General features: G+C 52.0%; 1 protein-coding gene across 8 annotated transcripts in view; it reads right to left on the reverse strand.

The window, feature by feature from the left end:
• Positions 1–25,353, reverse strand: part of LOC102458375 (adhesion G protein-coupled receptor E1) — a 42,863-nt gene extending 17,510 nt beyond the window's left edge. Inside the window, exons 1-10 of one of the 8 annotated variants that reach the window (XM_089774831.1) lie at positions 25,063–25,351; positions 19,976–20,023; positions 18,675–18,830; positions 17,718–17,873; positions 13,115–13,270; positions 12,156–12,311; positions 7,352–7,507; positions 6,396–6,551; positions 2,757–2,912; positions 1,826–1,981 (exon numbers count right to left, since the gene is read on the reverse strand). In XM_089774831.1, the coding sequence (XP_089630957.1) occupies positions 1,826–1,981; positions 2,757–2,912; positions 6,396–6,551; positions 7,352–7,507; positions 12,156–12,311; positions 13,115–13,270; positions 17,718–17,873; positions 18,675–18,830; positions 19,976–20,023; positions 25,063–25,093 (1,327 nt within the window). In that variant the 5' untranslated portion in view covers positions 25,094–25,351. Of the gene's footprint in view, positions 1–1,825; positions 1,982–2,756; positions 2,913–6,395; positions 6,552–7,351; positions 7,508–12,155; positions 12,312–13,114; positions 13,271–17,717; positions 17,874–18,674; positions 18,831–19,975; positions 20,024–25,062 lie in introns of all 8 variants that reach the window. The other 7 variants (XM_089774833.1, XM_089774832.1, XM_089774834.1 and 4 more) reach the window with 7 other exon arrangements.
• Between the last annotated feature and the right edge of the window lie 21 nt (positions 25,354–25,374).

A 25,374-nucleotide genomic window follows, 5' to 3' on the forward strand; every position in this document is an offset into this window, starting at 1 on the left:
CACAGGGGAGTAGTTGACATTAATTGTCAAGCCCTGCTTATACTATATAATGATTATATATACTAAAAAAGAATCACTGTGGCTTAACCACCATGTAAAAGAAGCAGTGAGGGACAAAACAGCATCTTTTAAGAAGTGGAAGTCAACCCTAGTGAGATAAATAGAAAGGAACATAAACACTGTCAAATCAAGTGTAAAAATGTAATAAGAAAATCAAAAAAAGATTTTGAGGAACAGCTAGCCAAAAACTCAAAAAGAAATAACAAAATGTTTTTTAAGTACATTAGAAGCAGGAATCCTGGTAAAAAACCTGCGGGTCCCCTACACGATCGAGATATAAAAGGAGCAATCAAGGACGATAAAGCCATTGCGGAGAAACTACATGATTTCTTTGCTTCAAAGGACGTTAGGGAGATTCCCAAATCTGCATCGTACTTTGTGGGTGATGAATCTGAGGAACTGTCCCGGATTGAAGTGTCATTAGAGGGGGTTTTGGACAAATAAAAAAAAACTTAATGTTAAGAAATCTCCGGGACCGGATGGCATTGATCCAAGGGTTCTAAAAGAACTCAAATGCGAAATTTCTGAACTATTATCTGTGGTTTGTAACCTATCCTTTAAATCGGCTTCTGTACCTAATGACTGGAAGGCAGACAACGTGACACCAATATTTCAAAAGGGCTCTAGAGGTGATCCTGGAAATTACAGACTGATAAGTCTAACTTCAGTACCAGGCAAATTAGTCAACACAATAGTAAAGAATAAAATTGTGAAGCATGTAGAAGAACATAATTTGTTGGACAAAAGTCAACATGGTTTCAGTAAAGGGAAATCCTGTCTTACTAATCCATTAGAGTTCTTTGAAGGAGTTAACAAACATGCAGACAAGGGGGATCCAGTAGATATAGTATGCTTATACACCAAAGGCTCTTGTGTAAATGACATTGCCATGGGATAAGAGGGAAGGTCCTTTCTTGGACTGAGAACCGGTTAAAAGACAGGAAACAAAGGGTAGGAATAAATGGTAAATTTTCCGATTGGAGAGGGGTAACCTCAAAAAAGATATCTTGGCCTTGGAAAGGGTTCATAAAAGGGCAACTAAAATGATCAGGGGTTTGGAACGGGTCCCATATGAGGAGAGGTTAAAGCAACTGGGACTTTTCAGTTTAGAAAAGAGGAGACTGAGGAGGGATATGAGAGAGGTGTATAAAATCATGAGTGGTGTGGAGAGGGCGGATAAAGAAAAGTTATTTATTAGTTCCCTAAATAGAAGAACTAGAGGACACCAAATGAAATTAATGGGTAGCAGGTTTAAAACTAATCAAAGAAAGTTCTTCTTCACACAGCGTGTAGTCAACCTGTGGAACTCCTTGCCAGAGCAGGCTGTGAAGGCTAGGACTATAACAGAGTTTAAAGAGAAGCTAGATAATTTCATGGAGGTTAGGTCCATAAAAGGCTATTAGTCAGGGGATAGGAATGGTGTCCCTGGCCTCTGTTTGTCAGATGCTGGAGAGGGATGGCAGGTGACAAATCGCTTGATCATTGTTTTCGGTCCACCCCCTCTGGGGCACCTGGTGCTGGCCACTGTCAGCAGACAGGATACTGGGCTAGATGGACCTTTGGTCTGACCCAGTAGGGCCGTTTTTTTGTTCTTATGTTACGTAATGATCACAAACATGCCAGGGCCTAGCTCCGCACACTTTAGACTAAACTTCTCAAGCACGGAGCCCTGTGAGCACCACCCACATCCCAGCCTTTGAGACCGTCAGGGCCTGATGTCTATTCCGTGGCTTTGCCAGGGAGGGCAGCGTGTCGCGTCCGGTACCTGTGCAGTTCAAGCTGTGGCTGTCGCCAGGTTTCCAGGAGTTCCCCCCGGGGGAAGAATAGCCAAGATGGCACCGGCAGCTGTAACCCCCACGGGTATTGATGCAGAAGCTGCGAAGGCCACAGACCGAAGGGACCTGAGAACATTCATCAATATCTAAACAGAAGCACAGGGAATCGATCATTAATCACAGTGACACTTACAGGGACAAACCAGGATCAGAGGCCTATTGTGCCAGACGTGGAGTAAAGGGGGCAAAGGACTCGCCAGGCCCCTGGACAAGATGGAGATAGTGACATGGAGACAATTTTCTCTCCCCACATCTCCTTGCCCATTACTGCAGGGCCACGTGCTCAGAGGCAGGGCACCGATGGGAGCGGAGGCTGCTCAGCTGTCCCTCAGCACGTCTCTGCCTGGGTCTCCATCCAGACGGCCCCATTGGTGTGTCTAGTGCACCCTGTCCCCCGGATCTCCCGTGTCCGTCACAAGCTTTAGTTAATTCCTTACAGCCCCCACCCCGCTGCCACCCACCCCTGCGCCAGCCCCAGCCCGGTGTGTCAGAGCAGGGCAAAGCCCCGGACTCAGACCGGCTGACGGAAAACCGTTGTTGTTTCCGGGGACACAACGGAGCAGCAGCCCCAGGGTCCTGGTCCAAGTGACTCTGCACCCTTCTGGGTGAGGATCTGGCGTGTGTTGGGCACGGGGCAATGAGCAGCAAAGGGCTTTGGTGCCCGGCCATGGGCATCCCTGAGAGCAAAGGCTGCGCGGAGACGGCCGTGGTCCCAGGGGTGCTGGCTCTCACCAGACCCAGGAGGGCACCAGACACGGAGCCGGGCCGAGGGGCTGGTGTGCACCAGGAGTCCCTCCATGACTGTCTGCGGGCAGGAGAGACCTGCGGGGAGAACGCCTTCGGCTTCCCACTGGCTCTCACCTGAGCAGTCCAGAGGGGCGACGCTGCCGGGCAGCCAGGAGTCTCCTTTGGAAGATCTGTAGCCAGATTCACACATGCAAGTAAAACCTCTTGCAGCGTCAATGCATAAGGCATTCGGGCCGCAGGGCTCGGGGACTTGGGAACATTCATTGATACCTTGACAGGAGCAAACACAACCGGAGTCCTTCAGTGGCCCAGGAAGGTGCTTGTGTTGCCACCAGTGGGAGGGTCTTACAGGTCCCCCAATGGGCCCGTGGGCAGGAGGCCACAGAGCGCTCCAGCCTTCTCCAGTGGTGGGCAACCTGCGACCTGAGGCTCCCCATGTCTCCTTCCTCCTCAACGCATGCGCCTCTCACGCACTGGGGCACCGGAGCCCCACACGTCCTACTCCTTCCCCCCCTCCCAGCACTTTTAGGAGCACCACGAATCGCCTGATTTGTGCTCCGTACCCCCTCCCACGCCCCCCTCCATGGGCTGGAACACGGCGCATCAGCTGTTGGCAGCATTCCAGCTCTGGGAGGGAGGGGGAGCAGCAGGAAGTGCGGGGCTCCGGTGCCTCGGTACGTCAGAGGTGCGTGGGGAGAGGGGCAGGTGGGGTCTCCGCAAGGCTGCCGGAGGTACCCTAGGGGGCCATAAACTGCTCCGGCCCCCTGAGAGGAAGGAGGGGCTCTCTTGCAGCCCACTCACTATCCTTGCCCATCGCTGCTTTGCGCTGTAGAGATCCTGTCTGTGCATCAGCCAAGACAGTGGCTGTGACATTTGGAGCCAGCTAATAACCCCCCTGGGTCATGGGTTAGTGCATCAAAATCATGAATGGGACATTTACCATTCAGGTCTGAAAACGTCTCTCATTTAGGAACACAGGGATGGCCAGCGACCCGCGTGCCCCAAAACCTGCTTTCGTCAGGGGCTGGCGCTAGACGCTTCGGAAGGTCCCGTCCGATGTTCCTGCTGTTTTTATATCCCAGTCTAATCCAGGCATAGCAACCTTTTTACGCACAAGGTCACTTTCTGAATTTCTGTGCAATCCGAGATCTACCGAAAACCCAAATACCCTGGCCCCGCCTCCTTCATGCCTCTTCTCCCAACTGCCCTGCCCCTGCTCACTCCATCCTCCCTCCGCTCCCCGCTGCCGTTCATCAAGGAAGGGTAGAGGGTTGGGGCACAGACTTTAACCCTTGTTGGCAAGGGTAGCAGTGGCCCATGGGTATGAGAAAAGCTCTGCAGGCCCCCCCGTGGCAGAAAAGGAAAAGCAAGTGGTGGGGTGGGTAGGTAAAGTTGGTGAGTGCTGATCCTGTGAAGTGGCTCCGATGATACTGGGTGGACAGAGTCTGTTCTGCCCATTTAGCAGATGGGGAACTGAGGTACGGAGTCCAAAGCTGTAATTTGGGTACCGCATTTCCATTGGAGACCTCCAGGACCTGCTTTGTCAGAGTCCTTCTCTTTCTGCAGCCAAGCACTGCTCGCAGCTGGAAGCACTCAGCACCTCTGCGAAGTAGGCCCAGAAAATGAGCCCCTTGAAAAGTGGGATAAGTGACTTGCCCAGCATCAGACCAAAAATCTGTGGCAGAGGCAGGGAGACAATCCAGTTCCCCAAAGCAGCCCTCAGCTGTCTTAACCAGAGAAGCCGGACTTGCAGGAGCAGCGGTGGCCCCCTGAGGTGTGGGTAATTGAGGGTGAACTTAGGGCACTCTGGTGAATGCAGGTGGGCCCAGTGCTGCACAACAGAAACTGCTCTTGGTGGGAGGATGGCAGGGAGGCATCACTCTTAAGCACTGTCATTCATGCTAAAATTTGACACTTGTAATCCTGGCAATTACAGACCGGTAAGTCTAACTTCAGTACCGGGCAAATTAATCAACACAATAGTAAAGAATAAAATTGTGAGGCATGTAGAAGAACATAATTTGTTGGACAAAAGTCAACATGGTTTCAGTAAAGGGAAATCCTGTCTTACTAATCTGTTAGAATTCTTTGAAGGGGTTAACAAACATGCAGACAAGGGGGATCCAGTAGATATAGTATGCTTAGATTTTCAGAAAGCCTTTGACAAGGTCCCTCACCAAAGGCTCTTGTGTAAATTACATGGCCATGGGATAAGAGGGAAGGTCCTTTTTTGGACTGAGAACCGGTTAAAAGACAGGAAACAAAGGGTAGGAATAAATGGTAAATTTTCAGAATGGAGAGGGGTAACTAGTGGTGTCCCCCAAGGGTCAGTCCTGGGACAAATCCTTTTCAACTTATTCATAAATGATCTGGAGAAAGGGGTAAGCAGTGAGGTGGTAAAGTTTGCGGATGATACTGTTTAGGATAGTCAACAGACTGTGAGGGACTCCAAAAAGATCTCACCGAACCGAGTGATTGGGCAACAAAATGGCAAATGAAATTTAATGTGGATAAGTGTAAAGTAATGCACATCGGGAAAAATAACCCCAACTATACGTACAGTATGATGGGGCTAATTTGGCTACGACAAATCAGGAAAGAGATCTTGGAGTTATTGTGGATAGTTCTCTGAAAACTTCCTCAGAGTGTGCAGCGGCGGTCAAAAAGGCAAATAGGATGCTAGGAATTATTAGGAAAGGGATAGAAAATAAGACCCAGAATATCTTACTGCCCCTGTATAAAACTATGGTACGCCCACATCTTGAATACTGTGTACAGATGTGGTCTCCTCACCTCAAAAAAGATATTTTGGCCTTGGAAAGGGTTCAGAAAAGGGCAACTAAAATGATTAGGGGTTTGGAACGGGTCCCATATGAAGAGAGTTAAAGTGACTAGGATTTTTCAGTTTAGAAAAGAGGAGACTGAGGGGGGATATGATAGAGGCATATAAAATCATGAGTGGTGTGGAGAGGGCAGATAAAGAAAAGCTATTTATTAGTTCCCTAAATAGAAGAATTAGAAGACACCAAATGAAATTAATGGATAGCAGGTTGAAAACTAATAAAAGAAAGTTCTTCTTCACACAGCTTGTAGTCAACCTGTGGAACTCCTTGCCAGAGGAGGCTGTGAAGGCTAGGACTATAAGGGTATGTCTACACTACCACCCTAGTTCGAACTAGGGTGGTTAATGTAGTCATACGAACTTGCAAATAAAGCCCGGGATTTGAATTTCCCGGGCTTCATTTGCATTTTGCCGGCTTCATTAGCAAGTTCGTATGACTACATTAACCACCCTAGTTCGAACTAGGGTGGTAGTGTAGACATACCCTAACAGAGTTTAAAGAGAAGGTAGATCATTTCATGGAGGTTAGGTCCATAAAAGGCTATTAGTCAGGGGGTAGGAATGGTGTCCCTGGCCTCTGTTTGTCAGAGGCTGGAGAGGGATGGCACGAGACAAATCGCTTGATCATTGTCTTCGGTCCACCCCCTCTGGGGCATCTGGTGCTGGCCACTGTCGGTAGACAGGATACTGGGCTAGATGGACCTTTGGTCTGACCCAGTACAGCCGTTTTTTTTGTTCTTATGTTACGTAATGATCACAAACATGCCAGGGCCTAGCTCCGCACACTTTAGACTAAGCTTCTCAAGCACGGAGCACAGTGAGCAACACCCGCATCCCAGCCTTTGAGACCGTCAGGGCCTGATGTCTATTCCATGGCTTTGCCAGGGAGGGCAGCGTGTCGTGACTGGTACCTGCGCAGTTCAAGCTGTGGCTGTCGCCAGGTTTCCAAGAGTTGCCCCCAGGGGAAAAATAGCCTGGTTGGCATCGGCAGCTGTAACTCCCAGGGGTGTTGATGCAGAAGCTGTGAAGGCCACAGATCGATGAGTTCTGAGAACATTCATCAATATCTAAACAGAAGAACAGGGAATCGATCATTAATCACAGTGACACTTACAGGGACAAACCGGGATCAGAGGCCCATTGTGCCAGACATGGAGTAAAGGGGGCAAAGGACTCGCCAGGCCCATGGACAAGATGGAGATAGTGACATGGAGACAATTTTCTCTCCCCACATCTCCTTGCCCATTACTGCAGGGCCACGTGCTCAGAGGCAGGGCACCGATGGGAGCGGAGGCTGCTCAGCTGTCCCTCAGCACGTCTGTGCCCTGGGTCTCCATCCAAATGGCCCATTGGTGCGCCTGGTGCACCCTGTTGCCCAGATTTCCCGTGTCCGTCACAAGCTTTAGTTAATTCCTTACAGCCCCCACCGCGCCGCCCCCCAGTCCTGCACCAGCCCCAGCCCGGTGTGTCAGAGCAGGGCAAAGCCCCAGACCCAGCCCGGCTGATGGAAAACCATTGTTGTTTCCGGGGAGACAATGGAGCAGCAGCCCCGGGGGCCTGGTCCCAGTGACTCTGTGCCCTTCACTCTGGGTGTGGATCTGGCTCTGCACAAGCCACCCCGACGTGTGTTGGGCACGGGGCAATGAGCCACAAAGGGCTTTGGTGCCCGGTCATGGGCATCCCTGAGAGCAAAGGCTGCGCGGAGACGGCCGTGGTCCTAGGGGTTCTGGCTCTCACCAGGCCCAGGAGGGCACCGGACACAGAGCCGGGCTGAGGGGCTGGTGTGCGTCAGGAGTCCCTCCATGACTGTCTGGGCGCAGGAGAGACCCTGCCGGGAGAACGCCTTCGGCTTCCCACTGGCTCTCACCTGAGCAGTCCAGAGGGGCGACGCTGCCGGGCAGCCAGGAGTCTCCTTTGGAAGATCTGTAGCCAGATTCACACATGCAAGTAAAACCTCTTGCAGCGTCAATGCATAAGGCATTCGGGCCGCAGGGCTGGGGGACTTGGAAACATTCATTGATACCTTGACAGGAGCAAACACAACCGGAGTCCTTCAGTGGCCCAGGAAGGTGCTTGTGTTGCCCCCAGTGGGAGGGTCTTACAGGTCCCCCAATGGGCCCGTGGGCAGGAGGACACAGAGTGCTCCTGCCTTCCCCAGTGGTGGGCAACCTGCGACCTGAGGATCCCCATGTCTCCTTCCTCCTCAACGCATGCGCCTCTCACGCACTGGTGCACCGGAGCCCCACACGTCCTACTCCTTCCCCCCCTCCCAGCACTTTTAGGAGCACCACGAATCGCCTGATTTGTGCTCCGTACCCCCTCCCACGCCCCCCTCCATGGGCTGGAACACGGCGCATCAGCTGTTGGCAGCATTCCAGCCCTGGGAGGGAGGGGGAGCAGCAGGAAGTGCGGGGCTCCGGTGCCTCGGTACGTCAGAGGTGCGTGGGGAGAGGGGCAGGTGGGGTCTCCGCAAGGCTGCCGGAGGAATCCTAGGGGGCCATAATCTGCTCCGGCCCCCTGAGAGGAAGGAGGGGCTCTCTTGCAGCCCACTCACTATCCTTGCCCATCGCTGCTTTGCGCTGTAGAGATCCTGTCTGTGCATCAGCCAAGACAGAGGCTGTGACATTTGGAGCCAGCTAATAACCCCCCTGGGTCATGGGTTAGTGCATCAAAATCATGAATGGGACATTTACCATTCAGGTCTGAAAACGTCTCTCATTTAGGAACACAGGGATGGCCAGACTGGGTCAGACCAGCGACCCGCATGCCCCAAAACCTGCTTTCGTCAGGGGCTGGCGCTAGACGCTTCGGAAGGTCCCGTCCGATGTTCCTGCTGTTTTTATATCCCAGTCTAATCCAGGCATAGCAACCTTTTTACGCACAAGGTCACTTTCTGAATTTCTGTGCAATCCGAGATCTACCGCAAACCCAAATACCCTGGCCCCGCCTCCTTCATGCCTCTTCTCCCAACTGCCCTGCCCCAGCTCACTCCATCCTCCCTCCGCTCCCCGCTGCCGTTCACCAAGGATGGGTAGAGGGTTGGGGCACAGACTTTAACCCTTGTTGGCAAGGGTAGCAGTGGCCCATGGGTATGAGAAAAGCTCTGCAGGCCCCCCCGTGGCAGAAAAGGAAAAGCAAGTGGTGGGGTGGGTAGGTAAAGTTGGTGAGTGCTGATCCTGTGAAGTGGCTCCGATGATACTGGGTGGACAGAGTCTGTTCTGCCCATTTTGCAGATGGGGAACTGAGGCACGGAGTCCAAAGCTGTAATTTGGGTACCGCATTTCCATTGGAGACCTCCAGGACCTGCTTTGTCAGAGTCCTTCTCTTTCTGCAGCCAAGCACTGCTCGCAGCTGGAAGCACTCAGCACCTCTGCAAAGTAGGCCCAAAAAATGAGCCCCTTGAAAAGTGGGATAAGTGACTTGCCCAGCATCAGACCAAAAATCTGTGGCAGAGGCAGGGAGACAATTCAGTTCCCCAGAGCAGCCCTCAGCTGTCTTAGCCAGAGAAGCCGGACTTGTAGGAGCAGCGGTGGCCCCCTGAGGTGTGGATAATTGAGGGTGAACTTAGGGCACTCTGGTGAATGCAGGTGGGCCCAGTGCTGCACAACAGAAACTGCTCTTGGTGGGAGGATGGCGGGGAGGCATCACTCTTAAGCACTGTCATTCATGCTAAAATTTGACACTTGTAATCCTGGCAATTACAGACCGGTAAGTCTAACTTCAGTACCGGGCAAATTAGTCAACACAATAGTAAAGAATAAAATTGTGAGGCATGTAGAAGAACATAATTTGTTGGACAAAAGTCAACATGGTTTCTGTAAAGGGAAATCCTGTCTTACTAATCTGTTAGAGTTCTTTGAAGGGGTTAACAAACATGCAGACAAGGGGGATCCAGTAGATATAGTGTACTTAGATTTTCAGAAAGCCTTTGACAAGGTCCCTCACCAAAGGCTCTTGTGTAAATTACATTGCCATGCAATAAGAGGGAAGGTCCTTTCTTGGATTGAGAACTGGTTAAAAGACAGGAAACAAAGGGTAGGAATAAATGGTAAATTTTCCGATTGGAGAGGGGTAACCCTCAAAAAAGATATTTTGGCCTTGGAAAGAGTTCATAAAAGGGCAACTAAAATGATAGGGGGGTTGGAACGGGTCCCATATGAGGAGAGGTTAAAGCAACTGGGACTTTTCAGTTTAGAAAAGAGGAGACTGAGGGGGGATGTGATAGAGGTCTATAAAATCATGAGTGGTGTGGAGAGGGCAGATAAAGAAAAGTTATTTATTAGTTCCCATAATAGAAGAACTAGAGGACACCAAATGAAATTAATGGGTAGCAGGTTTAAAACTAATAAAAGAAAGTTCTTCTTCACACAGCGTGTAGTCAACCTGTGGAACTCCTTGCGAGAGGAGGCTGTGAAGGCTAGGACTATAAGGGTATGTCTACACTACAAAGTTAATTCGAACTAACAGATGTTAGTTCGAATTAACTTTGATAGGCGCTACACATACAGACCGCTAGTTCGAACTTAATTCGAACTAGCGGAGCGCTTAATTCGAACCCTGGAGGGGGTGGACCAAAGACAACGACCAAGCCATTTGTCTCGTGCCATCCATCTCCAGCCTTCCACAAGCAGAGGCCAGGGACACCATTTCTACCCCCTGGCTAATAGCACTCCATGGACCCAACCTCCATGAATTTATCTAACTTCTCTTTAAACTCTGTTATAGTTCTAGCCTTCACAGCCTCCTGCAGCAAGGAGTTCCACGGGTTGACTATTTGCTTTGTGAAGAAGAACTTTCTGTTATTAGTTTGAAGCCTGCTACCCATTCATTTCATTTGGTGTCCTCTAGTCCTTCTATTATGGCAAGGGTGTCCAAACTTTTTTCAAAAAGGGCCAGATTTGATGAAGTTAACATGCGTGAGGGCCGACCATTTTGCCTGACATTCTTTGAACCATTAAAATTAAATGCAAATTAACTATTTTATGCAAAGTTTATTGCAAACGGAATACTTTTTATTTCGTCACATGGATGACAAATCTAAACAGGTGTTCAATCACTCTGCCTTTCATATCTGAAGGCCAGATGAAAAAAAAATCCAGGAAGCTGAAATATATGTCAGGAACATTGTAAAGTACATTACATATTATTGGTAATAAAGGTTGTCTGTCAACTTTTAAGTTCAAAAAATATGAACAGGAACATAACACCAAGTATACATGTTGTGTCCAAATATATTTATAACTGATTTAGACCAACTGACATTAACTGAGATTTTACAATGTATTCATCTCAATACATATGGATTCGTTGGGGGCCATAAAAGATAGATATTGCCAAATTACCTGTGGGGCCGTATTAAACCAGAACACGGGCCGCAATTGGCCCGCGGGCCAGACTTTGGACATGCCTGTATTATGGGAACTAATGAAGAACTTTTCTGTATGCACCCTCTCCACCCAACTCCTGCTTTTATAGACCTCTATCATATCCCCCCTCAGTCTCCTCTTTTCTAAGCTGAAAAGTCCCAGTCTCTTTAGCCTCTCTTCATATGGGACCTGTTCCAAACCCCTGATATTGTAGTTGCCCTCCCCTCTCCCAGCCTCTCTCTTCCCCTCTCCCACCTCCTTTTCCCAGTCTCCCCCAGTTTTGTTAAATAAAGAGAGTTTCTATTTTTGATTACACGTGTCCCTTATTTTGTACATCAGGAAGCGGGGCTAGGGATGGGTAAGTGGAAGGAGGTGAGGTAGGAATGGGGTACGAGCCCCTGATGAAGAGGACTGGGGTGTCTCTGCGGGCTCCTCGGGGTGGAAACTCTCCTGCAGCCCCCCGATTGACGCCCCCCTGGGATGGCAGCCTGCGGCAAGTGCAGCCGGGCTGATGGCTGAGTGGTGTGATGTGCCCAGTGTGAGTACTCCGGGCAATCCAAGCCAGGACTGCTTTGCAAGCGGGGAACCCCTGAGAACTGTCTGTCCGGGGTGGGGGTCGGGTCCCTTTAAGCGCAGCCCTCGGCTAGCCTGAGACAGCATCTCCACGCTCTAAGTCCTAATCTGATGCCCTGCTGGCACTGCTTCCGGCCATCCTTAACCTCGGTTCAGGGTCCACTCAGTGTGGACATGCTAGTTCGAATTAGCAAAATGCTAATTCGAACTAGTTTTTAGGTCTGGATGCACTAGTTCGAATTAGCTTAGTCTGAATTAATTAATTCGAATTAAGTTAGGTTGAACTAGGGTGGTAGTGTAGACATACGCTGACAGAGTTTAAAGAGAAGCTAGATAATTTCATGGAGGTTAGGTCCATAAAAGGCTATTAGTCAGGGGGTAGGAATGGTGTCCCTGGCCTCTGTTTGTCAGAGGCTGGAGAGGGATGGCAGGAGACAAATCGCTTGATCATTGTCTTCAGTCCACCCCCTCTGGGGCACCTGGTGCTGGCCACTGTCAGCAGACAGGATACTGGGCTAGATGGACCTTTGGTCTGACCCAGTACGGCCGTTTTTTTGTTCTTATGTTACGTAATGATCACAAACATGCCAGGGCCTAGCTCCGCACACTTTAGACTAAGCTTCTCAAGCATGGAGCACAGTGAGCAACACAGCATCCCAGCCTTTGAGACCGTCAGGGCCTGATGTCTATTCCATGGCTTTGCCAGGGAGGGCAGCGTGTCGCGACTGGTACCTGTACAGTTCAAGCTGTGGCTGTCGCCAGGTTTCCAAGAGTTCCCCCCGGGGGAAGAATAGCCAAGAAGGCATCTGCAGCTGTAACTCCCAGGGGTGTTGATGCAGAAGCTGTGAAGGCCACAGACTGAAGGGACCTGAGAACATTCATCAATATCTAAACAGAAGCACAGGGAATCGATCATTAATCACAGTGACACTTACAGGGACAAACCGGGATCAGAGGCCCATTGTGCCAGACGTGGAGTAAAGGGGCAAAGGACTCGCCAGGCCCCTGGACAAGATGCAGATGGTGACATGGAGGCAATTTTCTCTCCCCACATCTCCTTGCCCATTACTGCAGGGCCACGTGCTCAGAGGCAGGGCACGGATGGGAGTGGAGGCTGCTCAGCTGTCCCTCAGCACGTCTCCGCCTGGGTCTCCATCCACATGGCTCCATTGGCGTCCCTGTCCCTAGTGCACCCTGTCGCCCAGATTACCCATGTCCGTCACAAGCTTTAGTTCATTCCTTATGTCCCCCACTCTGCCGCCCCCCAGCCCTGTGCCAGCCCCAGCCCAGTGTGTCAGAGCAGGGAAAAGACCCGATCTCAGCCCAGCTGATGTCAAATCGCTGTTGTTTCTGGGGTGTCGATGGAGCAGCAGCCCCGGAGGCCTGGCCCCACTGACTCTGTGCTCTTCACCCTGGGTGAGGATCCGGCTCTGCATTAGCCACCCCAGTGTATTGAGCACGGGGCAATGAGCAGCAAAGGGCTTTGGAGCCTGGTCATGGGCATCCCTGAGAGCAAAGGCTGCGCGGAGATGGCCGTGGTCCCAGGGGTGCTGGCTCTCACCAGGCCCAGAAGGGCACCGGACACAGAGCCGGGCCGAGGGGCTGGTGTGCGTCAGGAGTCCCTCCATGACTGTCTGGGGGCAGGAGGGACCCTGCCGGGAGAACGTCTTCGGCTTCCCACTGGCTCTCACCTGAGCAGTCCAGAGGGGCGACGCTGCCGGGCAGCCAGGAGTCTCCTTTGGAAGAGCTGTAGCCAGATTCACAAATGCAGGAAAAACCTTTTGCAGTGTCAAGGCATAAGGCATTCGGGCCGCAGGGCTGGGGGACTTGGGAACATTCGTTGATACCTGGACAGGAGCAAACAGAACCGGAGTCCTTCAGTGGCCCGGGAAGGTGCTTGTGTTGCCCCCAGTGGGAGGGTCTTACAGGTCCCCCAATGGGCCCGTGGGCAGGAGGACACAGAGCGCTCCTGCCTTCCCCAGTGGTGGGCAACCTGCGACCTGAGGATCCCCATGTCTCCTTCCTCCTCAACGCACGCGCCTCTCACGCACTGGGGCACCGGAGCCCCACACGTCCTACTCCTTCCCCCCCTCCCAGCACTTTTAGGAGCAGCACGAATCACCTGATTTGTGCTCCGTACCCCCTCCCACGCCCCCCTCCATGGGCTGGAACACGGCGCATCAGCTGTTGGCAGCATTCCAGCCCTGGGAGGGAGGGGGAGCAGCAGGAAGTGCGGGGCTCCGGTGCCTCGGTACGTCAGAGGTGCGTGGGGAGAGGGGCAGGTGGGGTCTCCGCAAGGCTGCCGGAGGAATCCTAGGGGGCCATAATCTGCTCCGGCCCCCTGAGAGGAAGGAGGGGCTCTCTTGCAGCCCCCTCACTATCCTTGCCCATCGCTGCTTTGCGCTGTAGAGATCCTGTCTGTGCATCAGCCAAGACAGAGGCTGTGACATTTGGAGCCAGCTAATAACCCCCTGGGTCATGGGTTAGTGCATCAAAATCATGAATGGGACATTTACCATTCAGGTCTGAAAACGTCTCTCATTTAGGTACACAGGGATGGCCAGACTGGGTCAGACCAGCGACCCGCATGCCCCAAAACCTGCTTTCGTCAGGGGCTGGCGCTAGACGCTTCGGAAGGTCCCGTCCGATGTTCCTGCTGTTTTTATATCCCAGTCTAATCCAGGCATAGCAACCTTTTTACGCACAAGGTCACTTTCTGAATTTCAGTGCAATCCGAGATCTACCGCAAACCCAAATACCCTGGCCCCACCTCCTTCATGCCTCTTCTCCCAACTGCCCTGCCCCTGCTCACTCCATCCTCCCTCCGCTCCCCGCTGCCGCTCATCAAGGAAGGGTAGAGGGTTGGGGCACAGACTTTAACCCTTGTTGGCAAGGGTAGCAGTGGCCCATGGGTATGAGAAAAGCTCTGCAGGCCCCCCCGTGGCAGAAAAGGAAAAGCAAGCAGTGGGGAGGGTAGGTACAGTGGGTGGGTGCTGATCCTGTGAAGTGGCTCCGATGACACAGGGTGGACAGAGTCTGTTCTGCCCATTTTGCAGATGGGGAACTGAGGCACGGAGTCCAAAGCTGTAATTTGGGTACCGCATTTCCATTGGAGACCTCCAGGACCTGCTTTGTCAGAGTTCTTCTCTTTCTGCAGCCAAGCACTGCTCGCAGCTGGCAGCACTCAGCACCTCTGCAAAGTAGGCCCAGAAAATGAGCCCCTTGAAAAGTGGGATAAGTGACTTGCCCAGCATCAGACCAAAAATCTGTGGCAGAGGCAGGGAGACAATCCAGTTCCCCAGAGCAGCCCTCAGCTGTCTTAGCCAGAGAAGCCGGAATTGCAGGAGCAACGGTTACCCCCTGGGGTGTGGGTATTGAGGGTGAACTTGGGGTACTCTGGTGAATGCAGGTGGGCCCAGTGCTGCACAACAGAAACTGCTCTTGGTGGGAGGATGGCGGGGAGGCATCATGCTTCAGCACTGTCATTCATGCTAAAATTTGACACTTTTCTATTCTATTCTATTCTATTCTATTCTATTCTATTCTATTCTATTCTATTCTATTCTATTCTATTCTATTCTATTCTATTCTATTCTAGTTTTTTAAAAAAAAACCTTTAGTCTAAACTACCAACAACTGACCCATTCGTGAGAAAAAGCTTGGTTTTAAAAAGGGATCAAATGTAAAAATGCGAATGAGTTAGGGAGCACGGCTGAGCTCCTTCTCCAGCCAGAGGCAATAAAGAAGGAATTTGGGAGGGGGAGAGGCTCGTGCGTGCATGATGCCTGCCACCTAGGAGCATGTGATTGCAGACATGCACATGCACGGCCACAGGGACATTGCTCTAAAATCTCCGATCAATGGCTCAGCTGCGGCGCACTGACCTAATGTGGAGCAACCACGAGGACATCTCTCATAGAGGAAGCAAAGGCTCTGCCGGCACAGACACTTATACTCAGGCTCACCAGCCACGCTCTTCGCCACAGGGGAGTAGTTGACATTAATTGTCAAGCCCTGCTTATACTATATAATGATTATATATACTAAAAAAGAATCACTGTGGCTTAACCACCATGTAAAAGAAGCAGTGAGGGACAAAACAGCATCTTTTAAGAAGTGGAAGTCAATCCTAGTGAGATAAATAGAAAGGAACATAAACACTGTCAAATCAAGTGTAAAAATGTAATAAGAAAAGCAAAAAAAGATTTTGAGGAACAGCTATCTGAGGAACTGTCCCGGATTGAAGTGTCATTAGAGGAGGTTTTGGACAAATAAAAAAACTTAATGTTAAGAAATCTCCGGGACCGGATGGCATTCATCCAAGGGTTCTAAAAGAACTCAAATGAGAAATTGCTGAACTATTATCTGTGGTTTGTAACCTATCCTTTAAATCGGCTTCCGTACCTAATGACTGGAAGGTAGCCAACGTGACACCAATATTTAAAAAGGGCTCTAGAGGTGATCCTGGCAATTACAGACAAGTAAGTCTAACTTCAGTACCAGGCAAATTAGTCAACACAATAGTAAAGAATAAAATTGTGAAGCATGTAGAAGAACATAATTTGTTGGACAAAAGTCAACATGGTTTCAGATAAGGGAAATCCTGTCTTACTAATCTGTTAGAGTTCTTTGAAGAAGTTAACAAACATGCGGACAAGGGGGATCCAGTAGATATAGTATGCTTAGATTTTCAGAAAGCCTTTGACAAGGTCCCTCACCAAAGGCTCTTGTGTAAATTACATGGCCATGGGATAAGAGGAAAGGTCCTTTCTTGGACTGAGAACCGGTTAAAAGACAGGAAACAAAGGGTAGGAATAAATGGTAAATTTTCAGAATGGAGAGGGGTAACTAGTGGTGTCCCCCAAGGGTCAGTCCTGGGACAAATCCTTTTCAACTTATTCATAAATGATCTGGAGAAAGGGGTAAGCAGTGAGGTGGTAAAGTTTGCGGATGATACTGTTCAGGATAGTCAACAGACTGTGAGGGACTCCAAAAAGATCTCACCGAACCGAGTGATTGGGCAACAAAATGGCAAATGAAATTTAATGTGGATAAGTGTAAAGTAATGCACACCGGGAAAAATAACCCCAACTATACGTACAGTATGATGGGGCTAATTTGGCTACGACAAATCAGGAAAGAGATCTTGGAGTTATCGTGGACAGTTCTCTGAAAACTTCCTCAGAGTGTGCAGCGGCGGTCAAAAAGGCAAATAGGATGCTAGGAATTATTAGGAAAGGGATAGAAAATAAGACCCAGAATATCTTACTGCCCCTGTATAAAACTATGGTACGCCCACATCTTGAATACTGTGTACAGATGTGGTCTCCTCACCTCAAAAAACATATTTTGGCCTTGGAAAGGGTTCAGAAAAGGGCAACTAAAATGATTAGGGGTTTGGAACGGGTCCCATATGAAGAGAGTTAAAGTGACTAGGATTTTTCAGTTTAGAAAAGAGGAGACTGAGGGGGGATATGATAGAGGTATATAAAATCATGAGTGGTGTGGAGAGGGCAGATAAAGAAAAGCTATTTATTAGTTCCCTAAATAGAAGAATTAGAAGACACCAAATGAAATTAATGGATAGCAGGTTGAAAACTAATAAAAGAAAGTTCTTCTTCACACAGCTTGTAGTCAACCTGTGGAACTCCTTGCCAGAGGAGGCTGTGAAGGCTAGGACTATAAGGGTATGTCTACACTACCACCCTAGTTCGAACTAGGGTGGTTAATGTAGTCATACGAACTTGCAAATAAAGCCCGGGATTTGAATTTCCCGGGCTTCATTTGCATTTTGCCGGCTTCATTAGCAAGTTCGTATGACTACATTAACCACCCTAGTTCGAACTAGGGTGGTAGTGTAGACATACCCTAACAGAGTTTAAAGAGAAGGTAGATCATTTCATGGAGGTTAGGTCCATAAAAGGCTATTAGTCAGGGGGTAGGAATGGTGTCCCTGGCCTCTGTTTGTCAGAGGCTGGAGAGGGATGGCACGAGACAAATCGCTTGATCATTGTCTTCGGTCCACCCCCTCTGGGGCATCTGGTGCTGGCCACTGTCGGTAGACAGGATACTGGGCTAGATGGACCTTTGGTCTGACCCAGTACAGCCGTTTTTTTTGTTCTTATGTTACGTAATGATCACAAACATGCCAGGGCCTAGCTCCGCACACTTTAGACTAAGCTTCTCAAGCACGGAGCACAGTGAGCAACACCCGCATCCCAGCCTTTGAGACCGTCAGGGCCTGATGTCTATTCCATGGCTTTGCCAGGGAGGGCAGCGTGTCGTGACTGGTACCTGCGCAGTTCAAGCTGTGGCTGTCGCCAGGTTTCCAAGAGTTGCCCCCAGGGGAAAAATAGCCAAGAAGGCATCTGCAGCTGTAACTCCCAGGGGTGTTGATGCAGAAGCTGTGAAGGCCACAGATCGATGAGTTCTGAGAACATTCATCAATATCTAAACAGAAGAACAGGGAATCGATCATTAATCACAGTGACACTTACAGGGACAAACCGGGATCAGAGGCCCATTGTGCCAGACATGGAGTAAAGGGGGCAAAGGACTCGCCAGGCCCCTGGACAAGATGGAGATAGTGACATGGAGACAATTTTCTCTCCCCACATCTCCTTGCCCATTACTGCAGGGCCACGTGCTCAGAGGCAGGGCACCGATGGGAGCGGAGGCTGCTCAGCTGTCCCTCAGCACGTCTGTGCCCTGGGTCTCCATCCAAATGGCCCATTGGTGTGCCTGGTGCACCCTGTTGCCCAGATTTCCCGTGTCCGTCACAAGCTTTAGTTAATTCCTTACAGCCCCCACCACGCCGCCCCCCAGTCCTGCACCAGCCCCAGCCCGGTGTGTCAGAGCAGGGCAAAGCCCCAGACCCAGCCCGGCTGATGGAAAACCATTGTTGTTTCCGGGGAGACAATGGAGCAGCAGCCCCGGGGGCCTGGTCCCAGTGACTCTGTGCCCTTCACTCTGGGTGTGGATCTGGCTCTGCACAAGCCACCCCGACGTGTGTTGGGCACGGGGCAATGAGCCACAAAGGGCTTTGGTGCCCGGTCATGGGCATCCCTGAGAGCAAAGGCTGCGCGGAGATGGCCGTGGTCCCAGGGGTGCTGGCTCTCACCAGGCCCAGGAGGGCACCAGACACAGAGCCGGGCCGAGGGGCTGGTGTGCGCCGGGAGTCCCTCCATGACTGTCTGGGGGCAGGAGAGACCCTGCCGGGAGAACGCCTTCAGGCTTCCCACTGGCTCTCACCTGAGCAGTCCAGAGGGGCGACGCTGCCGGGCAGCCAGGAGTCTCCTTTGGAAGAGCTGTAGCCAGGTTCACACATGCAGGAAAAACCTCTGGCAGTGTCAAGGCATACGGCATTCTGGCCACAGGGCGGGGGGACTTGGAAACATTCATTGATCTCTGGACAGGAGCAAACAGAACCGGAGTCACTCAGTGGCCCAGGGAGGTGCTTGTGTTGCCCCCAGTGGGAGGGTCTTACAGGCCCCCCTATGGGCCCGTGGGCAGGAGGACACAGAGCGCTCCTGCCTTCCCCAGTGGTGGGCAACCTGCGACCCTAGGATCCCCATGTCTCCTTCCTCCTCAACGCACGCGCCTCTCACGCACTGGGGCACCGGAGCCCCACACGTCCTACTCCTTCCCCCCCCCCCAGCACTTTTAGGAGCACCACGAATCGCCTGATTTGTGCTCCGTACCCCCTCCCACGCCCCCCTCCATGGGCTGGAACTTGGCGCATCAGCTGTTGGCAGCATTCCAGCTCTGGGAGGGAGGGGGAGCAGCAGGAAGTGCGGGGCTCCGGTGCCTTGGTACGTCAGAGGTGTGTGAGGAGAGGGGCCCTCAGCTGCCTTACCTGGAGGCCCATCCTTTCTCTTCCGGAAAACCCCTGCCTCGTTCTCTACAGGCCTTCCGACTCCTGCAGCACATACAGGTCACAAGCTCCCTCACTACCCAGCCTTTATTATGCCCAGTGCAGATCTAACCTGTGCACTGAAAGAGGCAGGAGACCAGTGGGAAAAACAGGCTGTGATCACATAAGGGAAGCCAGGGGCATAACTCACATGGGGGTAGAGACGCTTGGATCTGGCATTTCCTAACTTCGGAGTGCTTGACTTGCAACCGTTAGCACAGTGACCCCCAAAGTGTGGGGCATGCCCTTCCTCTATGGGGGCATAGAGGAATTTTTGGGGGGAGTATGACAGTGCCAGGGACACCCCCACAGATGCCCCTTGTGTGACCAGGGCCTAGCAATGGCTCATTGCACCTGTTCAGTGGGAAACGCTGAAGGAACCGGCGCTGGTCATGGAATTAAAAGGCAGCTCTGTTTAGCACCCTGCTGAGCACCCGGCTTTCTGGCAAGTAGAGGAAGGGGGAGGCAGACACAACACAAGGGAGCAGAATAAAATGGAACATCAGAAAGAGGAAAATGCAGGGAAAGGGGAGGAGGAAATGGGATGCAAAGTTCTTTGCCTGCTCAAAGCCCCTTCCAGCTGCAGGACACAGGGGTTCGGTTCTGGAGATTTTGCCCAGGTTTCCAGGCATTAACTTACCCGCGCTGGAGAAATGAGTCTCCTTGAGGCAGATGAGCCAGCAAAAGCCTGAAAGAGGAGAAACAGGCAAGGATAGAATCGTAGAATCCCAGAACTGGAAGGGACCACGTGAGATCATCAAGTCCAGTCCCCTGCCCTCACGGCAGGACCAAGCACCGTCTAGAATCTGATAGATGTTTGTCCAACCTGCTCTTAACTATCTCCAGGGATGGAGATTCCACAACCTCCCTAGGCAATTTATTCCAGTGTTTAACCACTCTGACAGGGAGGTAGAATGGCCCGATGGCACTGGGCTTTATTGCAGGTACTGTGTTGGAGGCTGTGTGGTCTAGTGGGCAGAGTGCTGGGCAGGGGCAAATGAGGGATTTATTTCTGGCTCTGCTGGTTGAACTCAGCCAAATCACAGCTCCCCGGCCCATGTCCCACAAGCAGACTCTGTGTCCACTCAGCTGGGTTCAGAGACCTCGGTAGTTCTTGCTGAGCAAGGGGCCCGTGAGTCACCTCTGGGCTGAGGAGCAGCAGCAGCAGAGCCAGGAACATCAGGGCAGCAAGCCCCTGGGGGAGCAGCTCCTGGCAGCTGGGCTCCATGGGGAGGGGCGGCTCTGTGGAGAAATCCCTGTAATATCATAATATAATATTAAAATATATAATTATCACTCTCATATAACTTTGTATTAAGATTTTGTCCTTTTAGATGTATCTTTAAGTGTTCGTATAGAATCTCTGTAACATTTCTTTAGTTAGTGTTAGTCTTTAAAGTGCTACATAGTCCTGTATTTTGTTTCAGCTACACCAGACTAACACAGCTACATTTCTATCACATTTCTCCTGTAACTTTGTATTAAGAGAAACTTTCCTTGTAAGAAAAAAAATGTCTTTTGAGCTCTCTCCTTTCCTTGATGGTCCTGTTGAAATGAATGAGGTGTGAATGGGGAATGAAAGGGGGCACCTTCAGCAGCAGTTGCCAGGGTGGAGAAGGTCTGGGAGCCAGATCCAAGCCAATACCTGCAAAGTGAGCTCATTAAGAAGACTGGACAGACAGACACCTGCCCTTGGAAGGACTCTCTTTGAAGCAGCATTAAGAAAGGCGAGGTGATGACTAATTGGCTGCATGAGAGGGATAAAAAGGAGGCATCTTGCAGAGGGACCCTGGGTTTTCCTCTTGTCAACATGGGAGCATTGATCCCAATCCGCAGAAGCCCGGCTCCACCCCTCCCCATCTAACTCACCTGGCCAGTGCAGTTAGGGGGAGCAACTTTTGGTAACAACAAGATGGAGTGTGCTTGTGTGTGTGAGAGTGCATGAGTGTGATGTATCACATGCATATGATAAATATTGATTGATCTATGTACGGTCAATAAACATGGCGTGTTGCCTTATCCCCCTGAAAAAGATCCCGGGTGCTTCTTTTAAGCACGACAGCTCCAGGGGATGTCGTTGGTCAGCACCAGGCTCCTTCAGGGGAAGGCAAGAGCGCATCGGGCCCAGGCGGGAGCTGTGCCCCCGCCCTGCCTGGGAAGCAGCCTGGCTTGGGGAACAGGGCCACCAGGCAGCCAGGCAGAGCCCCGGCCCCAACAGAACCAGGGACCCAAGCAGGCTGGGTGGCTCCCAGCAGCCTCCAATCCCCCGGCTCCTGGCAGGGGGCGACAGTTTTCAAACTGTGGGGTGCGCCCTCCACTGCACATCTCTGTGCAAATGGGGGAGCTGAGACCTGGGGGGCACGTGACCCTGTGTGTGCCCCTCCCCCCTCCAGGCATCACCTCTCGATAATCAGAATAACGAGTCTTCTGTGGGCCAAATCCCAAGGCATTTACCTCAGGAACCAGTCCCCAGGCGCTGACAATCAAGGTGGCGCTCTTGACTACAGGGTCCATCTGGCCCAGGATCCTGCCTCCCAACAGCAGCCAATGCCAGGTGCCCCAGAGGGAGTGAACAGAACTGGGAATCATCAAGTGATCCCTCCCCTGTCGCCCATTCCCGGACTGACAAACAGAGGCTAGGGTCATAATCCCTGCCCATCCTGGCTAATAGGCATTGATAGACCTAACCTCCATGAATTTATCTAGCTCTTTTTTTTGAACCCTGTTAAAGTCCTGGTCTTGGCAACGTCCTGTGGCAAGGAGTTCCACAGGTTGACTGTGCATTGCGTGAAGAAAACCTTCCTTTTCTTTGTTTTAAACTTGCTCCCTATTAATTTCATTTGGTGACCCCTAGTTCTTATGTTATGGGAAGGAGTAAATAACATCTTTATTCAGTTTTTCCACATTAGTTATGATGTTATAGGCTTCTATCCTATCATATCGCTGGGGGGGTGGGGGGGGGGTGAGAGAAAAGGCTCCTGGGAGCTGAGGCAGGACTGAGAAAGGAGGAGGGAGAAGGCCCCCACACTTTGCTCCCACCCAGTGAGCCCATAGGCCAACCCCGCTCTGAGCCTGTGTGGTGCAGATGCTGGTGGCAGTGTGGGCGTGGATCAGGAGCAGAGTCCTGGCTGAGGAACTCCAGGGCCAGCCCCACCACTGCCTCTGCTCAGAGCTCTGTAAATGTCTCCCAGGTCCTGGGCAGAGGTCAGCCGGCCCCTGGGCTCCCCCATGCCTGTGGAGTTGTGGGGACCCACCCTCCCCACTAACCAGCCCAGCCCCTGTACTCAAGTCCTTCCCTGCACCCAGCTTATCACCCCCTTCTGGTCCTGCCCCAGCCATCAAATATCAGGTGCAATAATGGGACATGCAGCAGAAGGGACTTGCTGTGACATCAGCCTTTCCCAGCACAGATTCTCTCCACACCAGGAGTGAAGGGGGGGACACAGGGGTTACCTGACAGGTGTGACAGGCAGATGGGGTTCTAGGTGCAGGCTCCAGCAGGGCAATTGGATGCAGGGGTGCTCAGGGCTAGGGTAGGGACTTGGGGTGCAGGAGGGGGGCAGGGTTTCGGGATGTGGGCTCCAGGAGGGCCCTGCTTTCCTCAGGTGGCTCCTGGGTGGTGGTGCAGTGGGGCTAAGGCAGACTCACCCCTGCCCTGACCTTGCTCCGTTCCCAAAAGCAGCCAGCAAACTCCCCCCCAAGACCTGTTGTGCCCCCTCTCTGCTCTGGGAGACAGGACACAGAGTGGGAGAGGGGGCACCCTGACATAAGCACCCTCCTCTCCCTTTCCTGCCCAGTAAGCAGGGGGCTCCTGAGGGGACAGTCCAAGGCAAAGGGCAGGAGAAGCGCAGCCGTGGGGGGAGGGCCGCTGAAGTGCTGGCACTTGATCGCCTCTTGGTCAAACCCATCAGGATCATCCCTCAGAGGCTCCAAGATCGACCAGTCGATCCCGATCGACTGGTTGGTGACCACTGGGCTAGAGAAAGGCTCTGAGGCCCCGCTCCCACTTCCTTTACCCAGAGCTGGAGGGCTCCTCTTCCACTCCCCTGTGTGGCAGAGCCCCTCAACCACAACTAGGCGGGGCCCAGGACTCCTGGGGGGCTCGACCCCCACCCTTGAGGTCACTTAGCGCAGGGGCTGGGTGTCCCCATTCTGGGGTCCTCTCCCTGTACCGGAGGCTTCCCTGCCCCCCCCCTCCCCTGCTCATCACTGATAGCTCACAGCAAACACACCCAGCAATTTTTAAACATAAAAACCGGGAAGGCGAGAGGAAAACAGGCCACCCTGCTCTGTGGCAGGGGATGTCACACCCAGCCCTGGAGGGTCAGGGCAGTTCACAGGCTGCTCCTCACATGTCCCAGGACTCCTGCCCAGGTCCTGGCTGTGCCGCCGGGCTGCTGCAGGTGGGACACTCGCTCTGGCCTTCAGGCTCAAGGAGGCAGGGCCTTTCTCTCCAGCAGCAGCCCCACAGCTGCCTGTGAGGCCACCTAGCTGAGGGCATCTCCCTGGGCTGGGCCCGGTGCCCAGAGCCCCCCTCACCAGCCCCAGTTCCAGGCTGCTCCAGTCCCAGCTCAGCTCTCTGCTGGGCTGCCTCCGGCTGCTTCTCTGGGCCCTCTGGCTCCGTGGCTGCAGCCCTGCTCCCAGCAGGGACCTGCTCTAGGCACTGTCTGGCTCTCTCTGGCTGGCTCCACTCAGCTCCCTCCTGAGCTCAGCCCCACTCTGCCTGAGCCAGGCAAATCCAGCTCACCCAGAGCACAAGACCCCTCATTAGCCTACCTGGCCTGCCACACAGGCTGACGGGGAGCGCTGTCCTCTCCCCATCGCTCCTGGGGACAGGCAGTCACAAGGTCCTGATTTCTCATGGACCTTCCCCCTCCTTTTGGTACGGGGACCAGCCAGCCCAACCTGCCCTCAGGGTTTCTGCAGGGGGCCAACGCTGAACGTCCATTCCTCTGAGTTTCCCCATTTCTTGTTGTCCCGCCAGCCCAGCTCGACTTTTCCATGCCTACCAGATGCCCACAGTCACAATAATACACCCAGTGCACCCGCTGCCTCCATGCTGCTAGCATCCAGGCATAGGGTTGCCAGGTGTCCGGTATTGACCCGGACAGTCCAGTATTTTTACCTCCTCTCTGGTAAAAAAAATTCAGAAAATATTAGATGCCTAAAATGTCCAGTATTTTCTGATCATTCTCCCCTGCCTAGAGGCGACAATACCAGGCACCTGGCAACCCTACTACACTCAGCAACCAGGCTCAGCCCCCGGGTCTCCCCCCGACCAGGGCTTCCCGCTTACGTGGTCCCACCGGGGAGCTGTCTTCTGGCTGGGGGCACCAAAACAAGATGGCCACTGGCCAAAAAAAAAGCCTCAAAGGGCCTTAAAGGGGTCATGCTGGTTTTTTAATTTATTTTGTAGCTTACTAACTGTCAGGGTCCTCTCAGGGGTGGCTTTTTTTCCTCAACAAGTTTGGTCTCCCCCCTTTTTTTCCTCAACAGAATTTTTTTTCCCTTGTTTTTTTTTTTGTGGGGGGAGAGGGGCGGTTCGGTATTTTTGGTTAAACCATCTGGCAACCCTATCCAGGCTGGCTCTTGCCTGCCTTAGCATAGGTGGGTCCCACTGAATGGTCAGCACAAAACGGCAGTCGCTGCCCTCGCAGGCCTCAAGTTAAGGTACGTTTTTCTCAAGCCCCCATTGGAGGAAAATAACCCAATTCCATGCACACTTACCTACAAGGGGGCTGATAAACTGCACCCTCATTGTGGCTGCTGCCTTCTCCTGCCAGGCAAGAAAACTGCACTGATTTTATCCTGTTCTCCTCAAGCAGAGGAAGTTTGCTGAGTGACAGTTTTTTCTGCCACTTCTTTATCACGGTGTTTCAGCTCAGCGCTGTTCCTCTTGCAACAGACCTGTTCCTTCTGCCCAGGGTGATCTCTGGGCATCTAACACATGTTTATTAACAGTGTCCCCAAATAGCAGCCCTACTATTAACAAGAAACACAGGGGAAGTTGCAGTCTTGTCTATTTAGGAACTGAAAGTG

The sequence above is a fragment of the Pelodiscus sinensis genome, chromosome 31 (genome assembly GCF_052426305.1).
Source record: "Pelodiscus sinensis isolate ZL-2025 chromosome 31, ASM5242630v1, whole genome shotgun sequence".
Taxonomy (NCBI): domain Eukaryota; kingdom Metazoa; phylum Chordata; order Testudines; family Trionychidae; genus Pelodiscus; species Pelodiscus sinensis.